The sequence below is a fragment of the Cibotium barometz genome, chromosome 39 (assembly GCF_041138505.1).
Source record: "Cibotium barometz isolate CiBa-2024 chromosome 39, ASM4113850v1, whole genome shotgun sequence".
Classification (NCBI taxonomy): domain Eukaryota; kingdom Viridiplantae; phylum Streptophyta; class Polypodiopsida; order Cyatheales; family Cibotiaceae; genus Cibotium; species Cibotium barometz.
The window spans coordinates 16,139,111-16,157,235 of NC_141084.1; the positions used below are offsets into that span (position 1 = coordinate 16,139,111).

General features: G+C 45.5%; 1 protein-coding gene across 2 annotated transcripts in view; it reads left to right on the forward strand.

Annotated features, from left to right (window-relative positions):
- LOC147615783 (zinc finger CCCH domain-containing protein 48-like) overlaps positions 1-18,125 on the forward strand; it is an 88,123-nt gene that overhangs the window by 34,782 nt on the left and 35,216 nt on the right. The window contains exons 3-4 of one of the 2 annotated variants that reach the window (XM_086778386.1): positions 16,547-16,725; positions 16,841-16,955. The exons of the other annotated variant lie outside the window; for it this stretch is intronic. Coding sequence (XP_086634512.1) covers positions 16,547-16,725; positions 16,841-16,955 — 294 coding nt within the window. The remainder of the gene's footprint in view (positions 1-16,546; positions 16,726-16,840; positions 16,956-18,125) is intronic. 2 annotated transcript variants of the gene reach the window in all.

The following is an 18,125-nucleotide window of genomic DNA, read 5'->3' on the forward strand; positions in this document are numbered from 1 at the left end:
AGGATTTCTGAGGATGAGGAAGTGCCTGCTTCTTCTACACCTATTGGGCAGCCTTCTAGGCAACGCAACATTGATTCCTCCTTGCACTCCATGTCATGGATCAAGGAGAGACAACGTAGGGCAGAGATTGAGATAGAGCGCACTCTCATTGAGTGTAATGTCTCTTTCAATGTGCTACGCACAGACCAGTGGAAGAGGATGATTGCCGCTGTTGCAGCTGTAGGCAACGTGGATGGGTGGACAGGTTTGTTTAGAGTACAATAAGATGAGGACCACTATGTTGGAGAAAGAGAAGGAGAGGATTGAGACTTCTCTCCAACCTATCAAAGAAGGTTGGAAGAAGTTTGGTTGCACCATCATTTCAGATGGTTGGAGTGACACGAGGTGGCGCCAGATAATAAATATCTTGGTCTCTTCATGTCTTAGCACCTATTTTTTGGGTGCAGTTGATGCAGGCAAGGTAGGGGAGCGGATCACAGTTGATTTTATCTACCACCACATTTGTCAAGCTATTGTGGAGGTAGGGGTAGAGAATGTGGTGCAAGTGGTAACAGACAATGCCTCTAACTGCAAGAGGATGGGTGAGCTGATTGAGGAAGAGTTTCCAAGCATTTTGTGGACTCCTTGTGCTGCATACTTCTTGGATCTTCTTATGGAGGATATTGGGTGCTTGAGTTGGTGAAGCCCATCATCAAGGATGCTATGAGCATAGCTTCTTTCTTTAGAAAGAAGCACCAGGCATTGGCTATATTTCGCTCCCATAGTGCGAAAGATATCATACGACCCTCCAAGACCAGATTCACATATGTATTTGGTCTTGGAGCGTTTGTATGATGTTCAAGATACTTTTCGCCAATCAGTGGTTGATGCACCTTGGAGGCAAAGGCATAATGCAAATCATGAAGCCACAAGGACCATCCAAAGAAAAGTGCTAGATGAGGAGTTCTGGACAGAAGCATGTACAATCATCTCCAGAGCTAGGTGAACTATGAACACTAAATATTATGCGCCTTGTAGAGAGGAGATGGGATTGGATGCGTTTGTCCAATATATGGTATGTCAACACTATTGCATCCTCTCTACAAGAGTGCAGATCTTTTCATGGACATGGTGCTTCTATCCATGAGAGATCAGTACATGAGTCATGTACTGACTGATGAGCAGCATGTACACATTGATCGAGAGATGATAGGATACTGCAATAACCTTGGAGAATTCTATAGTCGCGGTGTTTCTATGCTACCAGAGGTGTGTAAGACGCCTCTTGACAGGTGGGAGACACATGGATACCATCAGCCTCAACTAAAAGCCTTTGAACTCTGGCTATTATCCCAGGTAATAATACAAAATACTTATTGATAAAAAATTCGGCTTTGAAGTGTAGGGTGCAGGCTTTAAGATTTGTTATAACTAAGACTTGAATCTTCGTGGATTTAAGGATTGTTCTTGTGGAACCTGTGAGAGGAATTGGAGTTTCTACTCTCTTATCCACACGAAGATCCGAAACCGCTTGAGCATGGCACAACTAGAGAGGTTGGTGTTTTGCAGAGCCACACATTGATCGTCGAGAGATGATAGGATACTCCAATAACCTTGGAGAATTCTATAGTCGGTGTTTCTATGCTGCCAAAGGTGTGTAAGACGCCTCTTGATTGGTCGGAGACCATGGATACCATCAGCCTCAACTAAAAGCCCTTGAACTTCGGCTATTATCCCAGGTAACAATACAAAATACATATTGATAAAAAATTCGGCTTTGAAGTGTAGGGTGCAAGCTTTAAGATTTGTTATAACTAAGGCTTTTTAACTTCGTGGATTTAAGGATTGCTCCTCTGGAGCCTGTGAGAGGAACTGGAGTTCCTACTCTCTTATCCACACGAAGATGTGAAACCGCTTGAGCATGGCACAACTAGAGAGGTTGGTGTTTTGCAGAGCCACACATTGATCGAGAGATGATAGGATACTCCAATAACCTTGGAGAATTCTATAGTCGCGGTGTTTCTATGTTGCCAAAGGTGTGTAAGACACCTCTTGATTGGTCGGAGACACATGGATACCATCAGCCTCAACTAAAAACCCTTGAACTTCGGCTATTATCCCAGGTAATAATACGAAATACATATTGATAAAAAATTCGGCTTTGAAGTGTAGGGTGCAGGCTTTAAGATTTGTTATAACTAAGACTTGAATCTTCGTGGATTTAAGGATTGCTTCTAGGAACTGGAGTTCCTACTCTCTTATCCACACGAAGATATGAAACTACTTGAGCATGGCACAACTAGAGAGGTTGGTGTTTTGCATTGCAGAGCCAACCTTCGACTAATTCGAAATCTTCGAAAGATGGATAGACCAAAACAAGTAAAAAAATTTACGACATACACTTCAAAGTTCATAGTAAGCTTAAAGTGATTAGTCACTAATAACTACTAGTGAATACATGCTCCATAGGTTGATGTTGAGGAGTTCGAGCAAGAACATGCCAAGGAGAGCGACATAGACATGATAAGCAGGAGATATACAGACAGCTTCATAGAGAGCTCGAGGCCATTGAGACACTCGAGCTCTCACTACTAGCTCCCTCACTTCTTCAGCTCTCAGCAGAGTCGTCTTTCCACCTCTAGAGGCACCAGGGTGTATACTTGGGGTGCACATTCCAGAGGGAGAGCCGCCAAAGCGATCAGTAGAGGTGGTCCACAACACCAGATGCAGACTCTTCCAAAGGAGATACCTGGGACCTCTACCATTGTTGAGGAGATACCAGGTGATGTGGGGTAGCGGGAGCCACTATATGATTCTGATGGGAATCTCCTCACAGATGGAGACTACTCATCATCCTCATCTTCAGGCTTGGATGATGATGAGTGAGAGCTGGCCATATGGCTATTGGTGTTTGTTCTTCCTAGTATGTACTAGGATTTCAGCTTCAGTAGGACTTCATGTTGTATGCAGTGCAGCTGCTTTGACATTTATATAGCATATATGTTGGCATTTCAATTGTTTTTTGTGCATCTTTGTGTATCAGTGTTGCTAAATTATAAATGATTTATGATGTGTTTTTTTTAATTATATACACATATTTTTTTTAAAAAAAGTGAACGTACTTAAAGTACTCATCCCAATGCGTACTTTACGTACTCGTATGCGTACGTGTACCGTACCGCACTGTACCTAAGGTACACAACCACTATGGCACCTCCAGACTGGAGACTACCATCTCTTCGTCCTCGCCTCGATGGGCTGAGCCTCCAAACTCCATTCTAGCCAAAGGCTAAAAATGGGTGAGGATGTCGGTGATGCAGAGATCATGGAGATGGTGGGAGAGATCAACTGCCTGACCCTGAATGGCAGTTGTCACTAACTCAGGATCCCACTTTGTCCCGGGGGTTGCATTGAAGGGGAAAGAGAAGATCATCGCGCCATTATTTGGCGTAGAGGGCCTGGAGTGGTGAAAAACCACACATACCTGAATAGCGGCTACTGTTTGCTAAAAAACGTTAGTCCCTTTTTTCAGTAGACACCGGAAGAAACTATAGTCCATAGACTATCCGAGGATCCTTGGGGCCCCGCCTGGGGACTCTGGCGGGAGAGCCCTCATCGAGGAGGCAGCAATAGTCATCTCTACCGGATCGGAGAATCGGTGAATCAAGTGACGGACTGATTCCGCCGGCTGCCTTCTCACTTCGCATCGGGTCAGGGGTTGCTGGGGGGCGACAAGAGTGCTTCGGAGAGGCAGATGGGGAAGGGAGGGGGGGCTCGGATGATAAAGGGGGGTGGAGTGCGCTGCTACGGGTAAAGTCAGTGTGACGAGGCTGGGGTAGGCGGCGACGAGAGAGGGCGGAGAGGCGGAGGGCCGGGGAGGGGTGCTTCTGAGGGGGATCCATCGGAGAGGAAAGCTGGAGGGAGGGGCCTGCCGGGGGCTCAGAGATGTCGGCCGGCCTCTCAGAACACTGAGGATCGGGGGGCATCTTGGTGAGGGATAGGCCGCCATACTGGTGGGGCTGGAGCGGCTACCAACAATTTTGCAGACCAGGGTGGAGGCCTCGAGTGAGGTAATAGTCGTGGCAAGAACCTGTAGATCCGCTTTGGAGAAGGAAATGCAAGCAACGACGGCTTCGGTTTGGGATGAGGGAGTGGCTGCCATGGAGTCCTCCTGAGGGTGAAGACCAAAAATAAACCAAAGCTTGTTGAGTAAAATTGAAAAACTCGAGAAGCCAGGAAGTAGCAAATTGCATGGGAGGGGAGAGAGGAGAGGGGCGGGGAGACGAAAAGAAAAAAGAAAAAAAGAAAAAGAAAAAAAAGAGGAAAAAAGAAAGCAAAAAACAAAAAAAGGAAAAAAGAAAAAATGGGGGCGGCGAAGAGAGAAACAGGGGGAGGCAAAGCGTACCAAAGAGGGAGGGGGAGGCGAGCAGTAGAGAGGGAGAGGCGGGCAGAGGAGGCGGGCCGGGGGGGGGGGGGGGGGGGGGGAGAAGAGAGGGGGGCGGACAGAGGGGCGAAATTGAGGGAGGGGCAGCGAGATAGCGGGCAATAGAAAAATGAACGAGGGTGTAAAGCTTTTATAGCTTAATTAACATGATTAAAGACTTGATTAATGAACATAAGACAAACATTGCAAGAAAAGACTGGATAGATTGCATTGAGACAGGGGCCTTTTTTAAATAGAGACCGAAAAGGTACAATTGAAGAGGCACATTCTTGTGAAGGGGTGTGGCTCTTGAATCAATAGTTATGTCCTTAGGACTTAGGGTGTCTCTTTAATGCATAGTCCTTCGATAGTGACCCGTGTGCAAGGGTGTGACCCTTCACAGGTGTCTTTACAGTTAATGAGGGATTAAGGAGTAATTAGGAAGAGATTAAGAGAGTTAGTCACAATTGTGACATTCCCTTCCACTTAAAATAACACTCCGGCTAAAGAAGAGATAGTTGTCTTTGAAAGAATTCTCGAAGAAGTTCTGGATATTCCTGTAAGTCTTAATCGCTTTGCCAAGTGAGTCAAAATCATCAAGATCTCTCCATTTAACAAAAAATTCTGTAGTGAGCTTATGTTGTGTTTTTTTCTGTTTGACAAGGAGAATTGTGTCTGGAATTAAGAGTATGTGTTCATCTTCGATTTTTTGAACATAATCCAAAACGTCTAAAATTGGAAAGTCACCGTCCACAAACTTCTTGAGCCAAGAAATATGGAAAGTCGGATGAATTCTACCCCAAGAAGGTGGCAATTCCAACTTATAACTGAGAGATGAGTTCTTCTTAATAATATGAAAGGGTCCATAATATCTTGGGCGAAGGTTTGGAAGACTGATTTCACTGTCTTGTATCGATGAGGGGCAATATATAATAATACCAAGTCTCCTTCTTGAAATTCAATATGATGATGATGCTTATTAGCTGTGCGCTGATATTGCTCTTCATCTTATCCTTAATCTGTAACAGAATATCTTGCATCTCTTGAATGAGTTGTTTTGCTAAAGCCACTTTATGTTGAAGAACAAAGTTGGCAGGAACAATGAGAGTATGGCCATAAGCTGCTTGAAAAGGTGTCATTCCAATAGTTGAATGATAAGAATTATTATAAGCAAATTCCACCGAAGGTAAATATTCTTCTCATGAAGCTAATTGAGATTGAACATAATGATGCAACGTTTCTTCCAGAATCTGATTAACTCGTTCCGTTTGTCCATTTGTGTGTGGATGATAAGCAGAGCTAAAGAGCAAATTCGTACCAAGAGACTTGAATATCGAAGTCTAAAAATGTCCTGTAAACTTTGGAGCTTGATCAGAAACTATAGATTTTGGAAACCCATGAAGTTTGAAGATATACTGTATGAACAGTGTTGCAATATCCGAAGCCTTGGCTGGTTTCTTGTACGGAATGAAATGTGCCATCTTAGAAGATCTGTCAACCACCACAAGAATCTGTGTATTGTCTTTAGAAGAACGTGGCAAGGAAGTAATAAAATCTAGACTAATACTTTCCGAGCGTTCATTGGGAACTGAAAGTGGTCGAAGAAGACCAGCTGGAACTTGTCAACTAGCTTTCATACGTTGGCACGAAAGACATGTTGTGACAAACTTAATAACATCTTGCTTCATTTGAGGCCAATAATACGTAGCTGTCAAAAGATGATACGTCTTGTTGATGCTTGGGTGTGCAGAATAAGTGACCTCATGATGTTCTTTCACCAAGACTCTTCGAACATGAGTACCATGAGGTAAACAAATACGATCCTGATAATATAATAAACCATCCACCAATGTATATACTCCATAAATCTTCAATTATGAAGGAGTTGCATTCTAAGAATTGAGAATTCGAAATACATTTCCAAAATCACGATCCTTTGAATAACGATCCTTGAAACTTTGAGGTATATCCATTTCAACTGTAGAAATAGCCAAGACCAAAGCTGGTAGCATACGACAGAGAGCATCCGCAACCACATTACTAAGACCAGGAACATACTTAATTGTTATATGAAAATTGGCTAAGAATTCGACCCAACGCACTTGCCTAGCCTTCATAACTAGCTGCGTGAAGATGTATTTCAAAGAATGATGGAGATAATGTTGTGACTGACGATAAGCCAAATGTAAGATCTCGGAAGACCAAGAGTCGGGCTGAGCTGTACACGGCTGTAGAAGCACCAATGATGTCCAATCTCGAGCCTATGCACTCTTCCCAAAGGAATGAGGAAGGGATGCAAAGCTGAGGCTGAGAGAGGGGCTGTTTGGGACTGTTCTAGACTGTGTATGATGTTGTAAATGAGTATGAATGTTGCATTTTACCTTCACCAAGTAGCTGGAGCAAAACGATGAGTAGATGAATGCTGAAAACTGTATGGATGCAGAAAACGCAAGATTGAATAATGGCTGAATGTTGAAACTGCTGCGTTTTGCTGATGCAAGGGCTGAATGCTCATGCGTTTATGTGCCCAGGGCTGTAGGATGAAAACGCTGAGGTATAAGTGCTGAAATCTGCAATCGCTTTATGCTCCTTGTGCCGAAGGCTCCAAGCGTTTGATTGCTCTATGCTGAATATGATGAATGAAGGAATGAATACTATGCTGGGCTATTTATATGGGCAAGATGTGCTAGTCGGCTGGCTACAGTGCTGGCCGACTGCACATGTCCAAATAAAATATCTAAATGATGTATAAAATGCTGGAAATTGTGGGAAAAATACCAGAAAATTCCTAGTAAATATTCAGATAAATACTAGATGATATCTGAGGGTTCTGCAATGGTGTAGATGCAATGAATGAATGATGTGCAATATGCAGAATGCTTTCTAATGCAAACCCTAAGGTTTCTGAAACCGATCCCGTCAAGTGGGAATAGACTCCGTTGGACACCCACACGCGTAATAGCACAACTTAAATATCACAATTTGAATGGACAACTTAATAACAACTGGAAGTTAAAATGAAATGAAATGTTGATAGATGGACACCAGCACTGGGGCCGGAACGGGCCGACCCCCCTCTCAATATATGATATATTATTGGGAGTATTTAACAAATACAATGCTCCATGGGTTCAAAGAACCTGATGATGTCCATGTACAACTGAGATGAATACAGTACCAATTAAGAGATTCGAAGTAGACGTTTGAAGGAGAGCGACCACTTGAGTGGTCAAGTCTCTACGGTCCTGTGCCTTCACTGGAATCCGCAGAGAGCGCCCCACTGGTGTTCCAGGACCACGCACAAACAGGCGCTCCCGTAGTAACGCGTGGCTCTCCCGATCTCGACACCCATGGACTGTGGTTCTCCAAAAGCTTGGACTACCCGGCACCGAACGGGTGTTAGCGGTAGAGAAAATCCTTTATCAGATTTACAACAAAATCCTTTACTTAAATTTGAATCCACTTACTTGTAGTTCGCTAATGGAAGACAAATACCCGAGGCGTCTGTGTGCAACTACTTGAGAGGGACACTAGGGCGCAGCAGCCTGTCGAGGAGGATAAGGAGCAGCTGCCTGTATAGAAGGTGTAGCCACCTGGAGAGGGGAGGTGCAGAGCCGTGTGTAGCCGCCTATGGAAGGTAGGTGCAACCCCACGCAGCCGCTTGTAGAGGGAAACACAGCCCCACGCAGCCGCCTATAGAAGAGGGCGCAACCACCTGGGAGAGGCGCAGCCGCCTGTTTTGGAGGAGATGCCGCCGCCTGCAAGGGAGGAGGTGACGGCGCAGTCGCCTTTGGAGAGGAGAAGGTGCAGCCGCCAGCTGAAGAGCACAGAAGCTACTTGGCTGCAGTCGCCTATGGGGTGGTGCAGCCGCCTGCAGGTTAGAAGGAGCATCCGCTATGGAGAGGAGACAGCCGCCTGCTGGAGAGGAAACAACCGCCTGTTGTAGAGAAGGTACAGCCGCTTGCAAGGAAGGAGGAGCAACCGCCGATGGGAGGGAGACAGCCGCCTGCTGGAGAGCATGCGCAGCCGTTTGCTGTGGAGGTGGAGGTGGCGCCGCCTGAGGAGGAGGAAGCGCACAGCTGTCTGAGGGGTGAGGTAGCTGCCTAGCTGCAGCCGACTGTGGGGTGGCTCAGTTGCCTGAGGAGTGCAGTCTGTTGTGGAAAACAAGCGTGGCCGCCTATGGAGAAGGTGTCGCCGTCTGGAGAGAAGAGGCAGCACCCTGCAGAGTGGGGGGTGCAGCCGCTTGAGAGCAAACGTGCAGGAGATGATCGCCGGCTGTCCTCAAGTAGGTGGGGTGGTCGCTCCTTTGTAGGAGTCGGAGAGAGAACACACGACCCATAGCTGGCCGGCTCCCCTAGCTTGCATGGGGGCGGCCAGTTTCAAAGTGTGGTGTGGGTAGGTGGCCATGCACCCCCCCCCACACACACAAAGGGTTAAGTGTGAGGTTTCCCTCCCCACCTTGGCCCACACGTGGGTGCCCATAATGGGTGTCCACTTTTAAATGAATGTGAACTTACAACCTTATAAAATTAAAATTTAGAAAGAAAGCTATTAAACAAACAAGTGCAATACACTTACCACCTGTTCACACGCAACAAAACTCGTCAGAAGACAGAGCAAACTTCACGACTCATTGGCAGGCGTCCCTGCTCAGTAAGTGGCACGTCAAACAGGCAAACACAAGAATACAAGTCATGCAAAAACAGTTTCAAACATGCAAAACATGAATGCATGTGCAAATAGTATTATGGACATATCTCCCGTTCATGAAACAAGTACAAAACATCTGTCAGGCACAAAAATGGCACGACAGAAAACATAAATCCCGGTCTTCCTATGGAGTGACAGTTCCATAGGTAAGACACAGATCCAGGCACGAGCCTCCCTATGGAGTGACAGTCCCATAGGCAAGACACGGCACAACTACTGGCTCTTCCATGGCGTGACAATCCCATGGATAGAACACAGTCTAGGTCATACACGAGTGGCACGAGTCTGGCTCCCGTCCATACGACACCGTCCTGCTAACACACGGGTGGCACCAGTCTGGCTCCCGTCCATGTTAAGCAAAAATACTGGCCTCTTCACATGAGACACCTGCCTGGCCCCAAATGAACGAGACAAATCTGGAGATGGACCAAATGGTCGGCCAATTGGTGACAGTTTCTACTGACTTTACATGCATGAATGTGTCTCTTCAAGTGGGTTATGGGACTTGGACTGACTGACTGACTGTCTAAGGTTGAGAATGACCTATGTAGCTCGTGCCTGCAGTGCAGAGTACATGTGACATTTCCTCATGCTTAGCTTGGCGGCAGGTTCATGGCTTCCAAGTAGTCCGCCAACAACTGGGGGTAGTCTTGAAAGAATTACTCGTCTAGTTATACGGCTTCTTCGTGGATATCTCGATCTCGGAGTTTCGTATAGAATTGATGTATCCATTGATCGGAACCATGCTTCCAACGATAAAGAAGGATCTGCTCGGGCTCGATGACTTCGGCTTCGTCTACCACGTCTGGCTGTTGTTCATCTAAAACATCAAAAACTTCTGGTCCAACATATGGTTTTAGCCAAGAAACATGGAAAACATCATGCATCATTCAACTGTTAGGCAATTTTAACTTCATGGAGACATCACTTAACTTGTTAACTATTGGGAAAGGTCCAAAACTATGGAATGAAAGCTTGGGACAAGGTTTGCCCACTTGTTTTAATCTTTGTTTCATGATGTGCAGATAGACCCTGTCCCCTTTCTTGAAGTGGATATCTCGTCTAAACTTACTTGCTTGTCTGTGAACTGAAAAATGGCCAGGCTCAAAATTGAGGGCCAGACTGGGTTGAGTATCAAACTCTGCAGAATCGACATACTGATCTTCTATGCTTATTAAGTCTTTTCCAAAGATGTTGAGAATGGTAGACTCTTGAATGGTCTGGATGCTGGTCTTTCTACTAACATCTGCTATTGGGTTATGCTGACTAGGGATGTACTTGGTGGAAGAGCTGACCCTGTCTAGTGTGTTGATCACTCCACTGGGCACTTGGCATCGTCGGGAGCCACTTAAGTGCTTGGTGGTCTGTGGTGACTGTGAAAATGCGTGCATAAGGAACGGGTTTGAAATTCTTGAGAACTGACTGCTGTTCTAGCTTGCCCTTGAAAGTCTTGGAAAGACAAGAGGGAAACTTGCTAGGAGGTTCTGCCCTAGGGACCAAATCGATATGATGATCCACAGGATGAGAGGGTGGGATATTGGGTGGGAGATCATCCTTAAAAATGTCTAAATGGGAAAGGAAATCTGCCCGAGGGACTGAAGAAGATGAGACAGCGGTTATCGATGAGATAGAAGCCTTTTGAGCATAAATCAATGCTCCTTCCGCTCCCTTGTGAAGAGCTCGTCGAGCTTGGAGATGAGAAATCATAGGAATGCCAAGAATGCTCCTATCTCCCCGAATCAAGACAGGGTCAGGAAAACCTTTAGCGATAATAAAGGTGTCCTGCCCCCAATTGGGAATAGGTTCATACTGACGAAACCACTGGATTCCTAAGATCATGTCACATCCCGAAAGAGGAGAGACAATGAAATCTCGCTGGAATGAGGTCTTTTGAATGTGAAAGAGAATTGTTGTGCCCGTTGAGATATGTGGGTGCCGTCCTCAGAACTGCCCATGTCAAAAAGGATTATGAACTGGCGGTCCTTGGCAGAGCCATAAGCTCGCATCAGGCTTTTCTGTGTGGTTGTCGCCTCACCCTCTTGCGTAGCATCAAGTACCACGGATGGCATGGGATGCATTAATCATGCATAGAAGGTAAGATTTGAACCATATTGGTGGTAGCAGGCTGGTCTGGAGCAGCGGGGGATACTGTCACCATTTGGCCACCCAATTGGTCCACCTGTGCTTTCTTATCATGTATGTACATTGGACTGGTGTCCATGGCAGGTGTATATGCCAGGGATTGATGCCACTCATGTGATACTGTGGACTTGGCTTTCCGTTGGGACTTGTACCGTTGTGTACATGCTCGAAAATGCTTGGTGGAATTGGTGTTCCATTGGGTCTGGTACCTCGTGTACTTGCCTAGAGCACGTCTATTTTGGTATAGTCTCATGAACGGGGATTGTCCATACCAATGCTGCATTGCATAGCATCTTTATGTGCTTGCTTGCAATTGAAATTGCATGCTATTTTCATGCTTGCTTGACCAATGTGTAGTTCCGGGTAAGGGGACGCCCGCCCGCGAACCGTGCGTGTGAAACTGTCTGCTGACATGGTTATGTGGCATGTGACAAGTGGTAAGTATTGGTCATAAACCTAGCCTTAGGAGTTAGCACTAATTTATAAGTGAGTGTGTACACACTTCATTAACGTCTGGGTGACCAAAACTCACTTATCAATTACGACCAGCCCGGTGTTCACACACACTGATGTCCCGAGGTGACCCAATGTCCACTGCCCAGACCTTATTCCCTTTGTACAAAGGGAGTACCCAGCCATGTGTCCACTCTAGCTTGCTCCACAAAGCACCTGCCTGCCACCTACACTGGACAACTCACCACCTCACTCCTCCTCTCTCTAGAGATTGGCGCCTCCTTCATGAGGGCTGTTGGGCTGCATTTTTTGCACTTTCTCCTTCCCAATTCCATTTCCAAGCTTGCTAAGGTGTTTCTCAAGCTTCCAAGAGTGTTTCCGGATGCTAATCACTCTCCTACACACTCCCAAAGATTGAAATTCAGCAAAACAGCTCTCTTTATTGCTGTAATTTCTGGTCTTTTTACTAAATTCCTAATTTCAGCCCTCCTTTCTCAAGTTGAACCATAGAGGAAGCTTTCCCAAGGTTCCCTTCATCCTCTTGAAGACTTTTGTCGCGCGAAGAAATGCGACAAATCGAAGATCTCATCACTCCAAGGACTTCCATCGCGAAGACTTCCAGTGCCATCTACTCTACTTGCAATTGGTAAGCTTTTATGCTTAAATATGGAAGTAAGTAGCAGGAGGGAGGAACCAGATTACAAGATCACATACCTTGTGTAGTGTTCTCTTATCCTACGTGCTCTCTTGCATATTGTTGCTACCATGTGTTGGTGGAACAATAGAGAGCAGATGGTAGGGAACATGGGTACTTGAGAGGGTAGTGTGGATTGCAAGTCTACATCGACAACCACTTGTTTGCAATACTGTATTCATATGCATTGGTATGGAAATCTGGTCAGAAATGCCCATGACACTATGTACTTGATTCTCCCAAGATCAATATACTTTATTTGAGGGAGGGGTTGGCTGTTCCGGCTCATTGTGTGTCTCTTGGCAATTCAGCAAATTACTTCTTGTATTTGAGCAAGTGTCCAACAAATCTTAGTGTATTTAAGTGTATTGATTAGTATTGTGTTCAACCAAGTTACACATACTGCGGCAACTGTGGTAGAAGGCTCTTTGGAGACTTGCTCCGCTTGCCTTTTTGGACAATCCTTCTTACCATGCCCAATGGTATGGCAGAAAAAACATTGGTTTTCTGATTGATACCGTCTTTGCTCCTCTGGAGGAAGATAGCCTCCAGTGATGCTTCCTTTAGCCTTTTTCTCAGGGGTTTTCTTAGGCTTGGATTTCGCACCCCTTGAACTAGAGCTAGGACTGTTGTCTGTCTTAGTGTCTTTAGAAGATGAATTACCCTTCCCTAGTTGGGGTTTGGGATGAGGGAATCGTATTGATGCAACCATTCTTGACCAAGAATCATATCATAATGTGCCAAAGACATGACTTGGAAATCCAATTTGTCACGATCGTACTGAATTCGAAAGGATAGGTGTTTGGCAACGGGTTAAGATCGTTCCCACAAAGTTATGAGAACATCCACTGTCTATGAGCACATGAATTGGGTGATTGGAAATAGAACCTTGAAGAACCAAAACCTGAGTAGACCACTGGGGTAACAGTGAAGAGGCAGATTGAGCTATGGCGGTAGAGGTGATCACCGAAGCATGTGCAATGGCATGGTGATTAACTGCACGCTTTCCTTTGTCACCAACTAGGGGTTTCTCCTCGGAAGTGGAGGGTTCAGCATTAGAATTCTGTTGATGGGTTGGTCTTTTGGGGCACTCAAACCAACGATGAGGTCCATTGCAAATTGTGCACAATCCTGTCTTTTGTTGATCTCGAACAGAAGGGACATTGGAAGGATAAGGATCGCGAGATTGGTCACGTCCTTGGTCCCGTCCACGATCGGAATTGCGTGGTTGGAAGGACTGAGGACGTCTTGATTGAAAAGAGGACGTAGGTATGAAATGGGTTTCATACGTTTTGAAACGTTTCATAAAAGGTAAGAAACAGATACAAAAAGGTTTCATACAAAATAGAAAAAGCATGTATATTTTTAACTTTAAATATACAAAAGAAAAAACTGTTGACATTACATATAAGAGACCACATTGAATTCATTTCAATAAAAACAAAATACATGTAAGATATGATGATATCACAAATCACGTGGGTGAGAAATCACGAAACAGAAATCAAAAGGATCACCACGTGGGTGATGAGTCATGGCTCAAAATCCAAGATCAAAATAAATAACATGTCCAAAGTTCAAACTAAATAACATATCCAAATAAAATGATGCTGGCAGCTGCTAGCTGCTATTTGCATCCTCATCCTCATCCTCATCCTCATGCTCATCCTCATCTGCATCTTTTGCCTCTGCAGCCTCACTCTCAGGGTCAGTGCCGGTATAGCTGAGTCCTCAAATGCCTCATTCTCTAGAGGTGCAGGTGCACCACTAGTACTAGCCTCTCGAGAAGATCGTGTAGTGCGAGCCGGAGCCATGATCTCCTCATAGAGCATAGAATAGATGTCTCTCTCCTCCTGAGGAATGTCGGGAATCTCCTTGCACTTCATGATATCAATCTTATCTGGATTCACTTGGCGAGGCTCAATGGGATGACCCTTTGCTCTAGCAATCAGAGATTGCAATGACAAAAGACAAGCCTCTCCAATTGTGTTGTGGAGAGTCTGTTTCTCTTTTTCGTGTGAAAAGGAGCCCATGTACTCCAGTTCCTCTCACAAGGCCCTGAACTGCAATCTTGGGAGAGAACTCTCAATGCAATCCGTCTATACATTGTACAAAAAAGAATGTTAAATTAGAGTCAAAAAGAGAGTATCATTTGAATGTAGATTTTGAAAGAATAGGAGACAAAGATACAAGATTCAAGAATCAAGAACCTTACCAAGTTGGGTGTCCCAATACCGTATTTCTCCCACCAAGACACTGGCTCCAACTGTGTCTCCTTGAGCAATGCAGTAGCTCGCCCAAACATATGGCTACCGTTGTGGTAAATGAGAAGCTCATCCTCGAGCTTTCTCATAAGCTGTATATCACCTCCTAGTCCTACCAACTTGGTAACTTGGGAGCAGGCGAGCTGACACGGGCGTTGATTCGATGGCGAGTTGGTACAGAAAACGACGAAAAAGTACAGGCGGCCGGCATTGGGAAATGTGCACGGAAAAGGTACGAAATGATGTAATGTGATGGGTTGTAGGGTATTAAAATATTCAGGATGAATAAAAAACATGTTTCTTACAAGACGAAACGTTTCGTACGTTTCAAACCTGTGCGAAACACGTTTCTATGCAACATTGATCGGTGGGCTTAATACCTTCAACGAAGGCATGGAGTTCGTCTGCTGGGGACAAGGAGTCAATCTCCAGTATCAAGTCGATGAACTAGGAGATATAAGAGGCCAATGAACCATTTTGGTCCAAATGGCGTAAGCGAGTACGGGCTTGGAAATCCGCATTGGCAGTTATGAACTGCTTATGGAGGACCCGCTCGAATTTTTCCCACGTTGTAACTGATTTTTCGGCATGTTGTCGTCGTTGCCACCACAATAAAGCAGTGTCTTTGAGGAGGGATACCGCAAAAGTAACCTTTTTGGAATCAGAAAGGGTCATGGTTTCAAAGTAAAACTGCAGTTTGTAGAGCCATTGGTCTAGGATGTGCTTATTGCGCTGGCCACTATTAGATTCAGGGGGTTTAATTTTCAATTTCTTTGTTTTACTGCCTTGTAAAAGACGATACAGAGTTTTAAGGTCGTTGCCTTCTATCTCGAAAGGAATGACATCTTCGCCTGAAGCATCTGTTGCTGGTACTGAACTCGTGTGGGAGTGGCGGTCCATGTGGAGGTGCTGGATCCTTGAAGCCAAGGATGCCATGGACTCGTGGAGTTGCTGTTGGAACTGTTGCTGAAGTTGTTGCAAAGCTTGTTGCCATTCTGCAGAAGCCGGTGTGTCAACAAGTTCTGCCATGAGAGAAGATGCTGATGTAGAGGTTCTAGGGTGACGAGGCTCTTGGGGTTTTTGCTGTTGATGACGCTGTTGGGCTCTACTAAGAACCATCGGCTAGAGGGTGCGGCATGTGTAAATCCAGTGAGGAGAGGCTACGTGCTGGTGAAACGGCTATGTACCATCCAGTGTAATGAGGGCGACCCTCTGGGATTGGACTCGCATGAGAGTCTGCTACTGGAGAAGAAAGTATAGGGGTAGAGGCAGCTGCTGGTGTCAAAGGTGTATAATTTGGTGTAAAAGGGCGCACTGTGAACGAAGATGGGTAAACGTTCTCGGAATAGGTGCAATATTCATGAAAAATGATGCTGAACTCGGGAAGGATAGCGCCCAGATAAGGACGACGCCTGAGTATAAAACAGTAATGATCTAGATCCTGTGTGAAAGTACGAACACGGATCACCCACACATCGAACTCTCGGGGGTGAGAAGTCGGTGTGGCTATTTGAACACGGTAATGAGTGGGCTGTAAAGAGGGGGGCACATTCACTGGAATAGGGGCAGAGACCAGTGGAGAAGCACGGGTAGGAGAGGGCACTATGGACTGTGAGGGTGTATCCTGTAAATAACTGAATTCATAGGTTTCCTCTGCCATAAGCCGTTTGAGAAGAGGGTAGTGTGAGTCCACGTGATATGGGAGGTGCTCTTATACCCGTAAAAAGCGATATTGGCCCCTGATGAGTGGAGAGCACGCAAAAGAATGAAGTGACGGGTTTCCGATATTCTAATGTGCCACATTATGTGAGATTTTAATGCCCAAGAAGATGGAAAAATCACACCTAGAAAATGTTGCCATAAATGATGCTGTTGTTGTAGGAGAAGCACCAGGGAGAAGGCTGCTGTCCAACATGCGAGAGTCTTCAAAGGGGAGCGGCTGATCCAAGCAAAGGGTGTAGACAGCAAGATGCACGCTCGAGGCGAAGGGCCGATGCGGGCTGGAGCCGTCAAGGAGGAGGTGGTTGCAGGCTGGCGCACGCAGAGGGTGGCATGAACAGGTGGCGCCGATTTTTGTTGTGGCTCACGTATGGGTTTTTTTTTTTGGTATGCGTGGTAGTTTACACCTTAGGCCCTTAGCATTTTTTTGTTTGTGTTATATTAAAAAAAAAACAGTTACTCGTTTTACTTACGAAAGGGCAACCGACTGGAGCGAACCCATGAAGGGGTGTGTCTACTTGATGGAGGGGTAGGAGGGGTGCCTTTCCATGAAGGGGTACCAGATGAAGAGGTAAGCTCCCTTATTTGCAGGTTGCATGCTGTCTTGTCTTTGTTCAAGAATTTTCTGCATATGGCTGGCTTGGCATTAATCAGCAAAAATTGGGAGTTTGGGCCTGAATTTGATGGGGCATTCTCTCCTGCTCTTCATTCAATACCTGCTACACCCAATTTTAGAGTTTGGGCTGACTGATTTTAGGGTTAGGACTAGGGCTGATTTTAGGGTTAGGGTTAAGGTTAGGGTTTGGGCATGTCACAGGGTGGAAAAAGTTTTCTTTGATACCACTGTAAAGCTTTTATAGCTTAATTAACATGATTAAAGACTTGATTGATGAACATAAGACAAACACTGCAGGAAAAGACTGAATGATTGCATTGAGACAGGGGCCTTGCTTAAATAGAGGTCGAAAAGGTACAATTGAAGAGGCACATCCCTGTGAAGGGGTGTGGCTCTTGAATCAATAGTTATGTCCTTAGGACTTAATGAATAGGCATGTCCTTTGATAGTGACCCGTGTGCAAGGGTGTGACCCTTCACAGGTGTCTTTACAATTAATGAGGGATTAAGGAGTAATTAGGGAGAGATTAAGAGAGTGAGTCACAATCGTGACAGAGGGGAGGGGGGAGAGCGGCCGATAGAGCTGGGGATGACGAGTTGGGAGGGGAAGGCTGACAGAGCTACGAACGAAGGGGGGGAGGGGACAGGTGTAGATAGCAGAAGGGGGGAGGAGATTAGCGGGAACGAGCTCACGAACTTAAGCCCCTGGCTACATGTTATATTGGTCGTTGTTCCTTGAACCAATGAGGGATCAAACTTGAGGCCTTAGTCTCTTTTATGATGACACTCGGCACATCTAGAGGTTTGGGAATCTCAGTAGAGGAGACGTTAAGGTACCAAGGTTTATAGTAGCTGAGACTCTCACTTACTTGGGTTTTGGTTTAAGCTCCTTTTATGTTTTCGTAACTAAATCACTAAATTCATAGAGTTGCTCAATCTCCTATGAGGGTTAAGATAAGAGCTAAGTTTTGTCATGTGTGATCTAATTTCTAGAATTACAGATTCTCGTGGGGTCTCCTTCCTTGTGCTCTTGGTTTTGGAGGGTATTTCCCAACCCTGTTCAGAATCAGTCCTTGTGTCCAAGGAGTCTAAGTCCTCATCTAGGTCCCTAATGAAGACTGGCTCT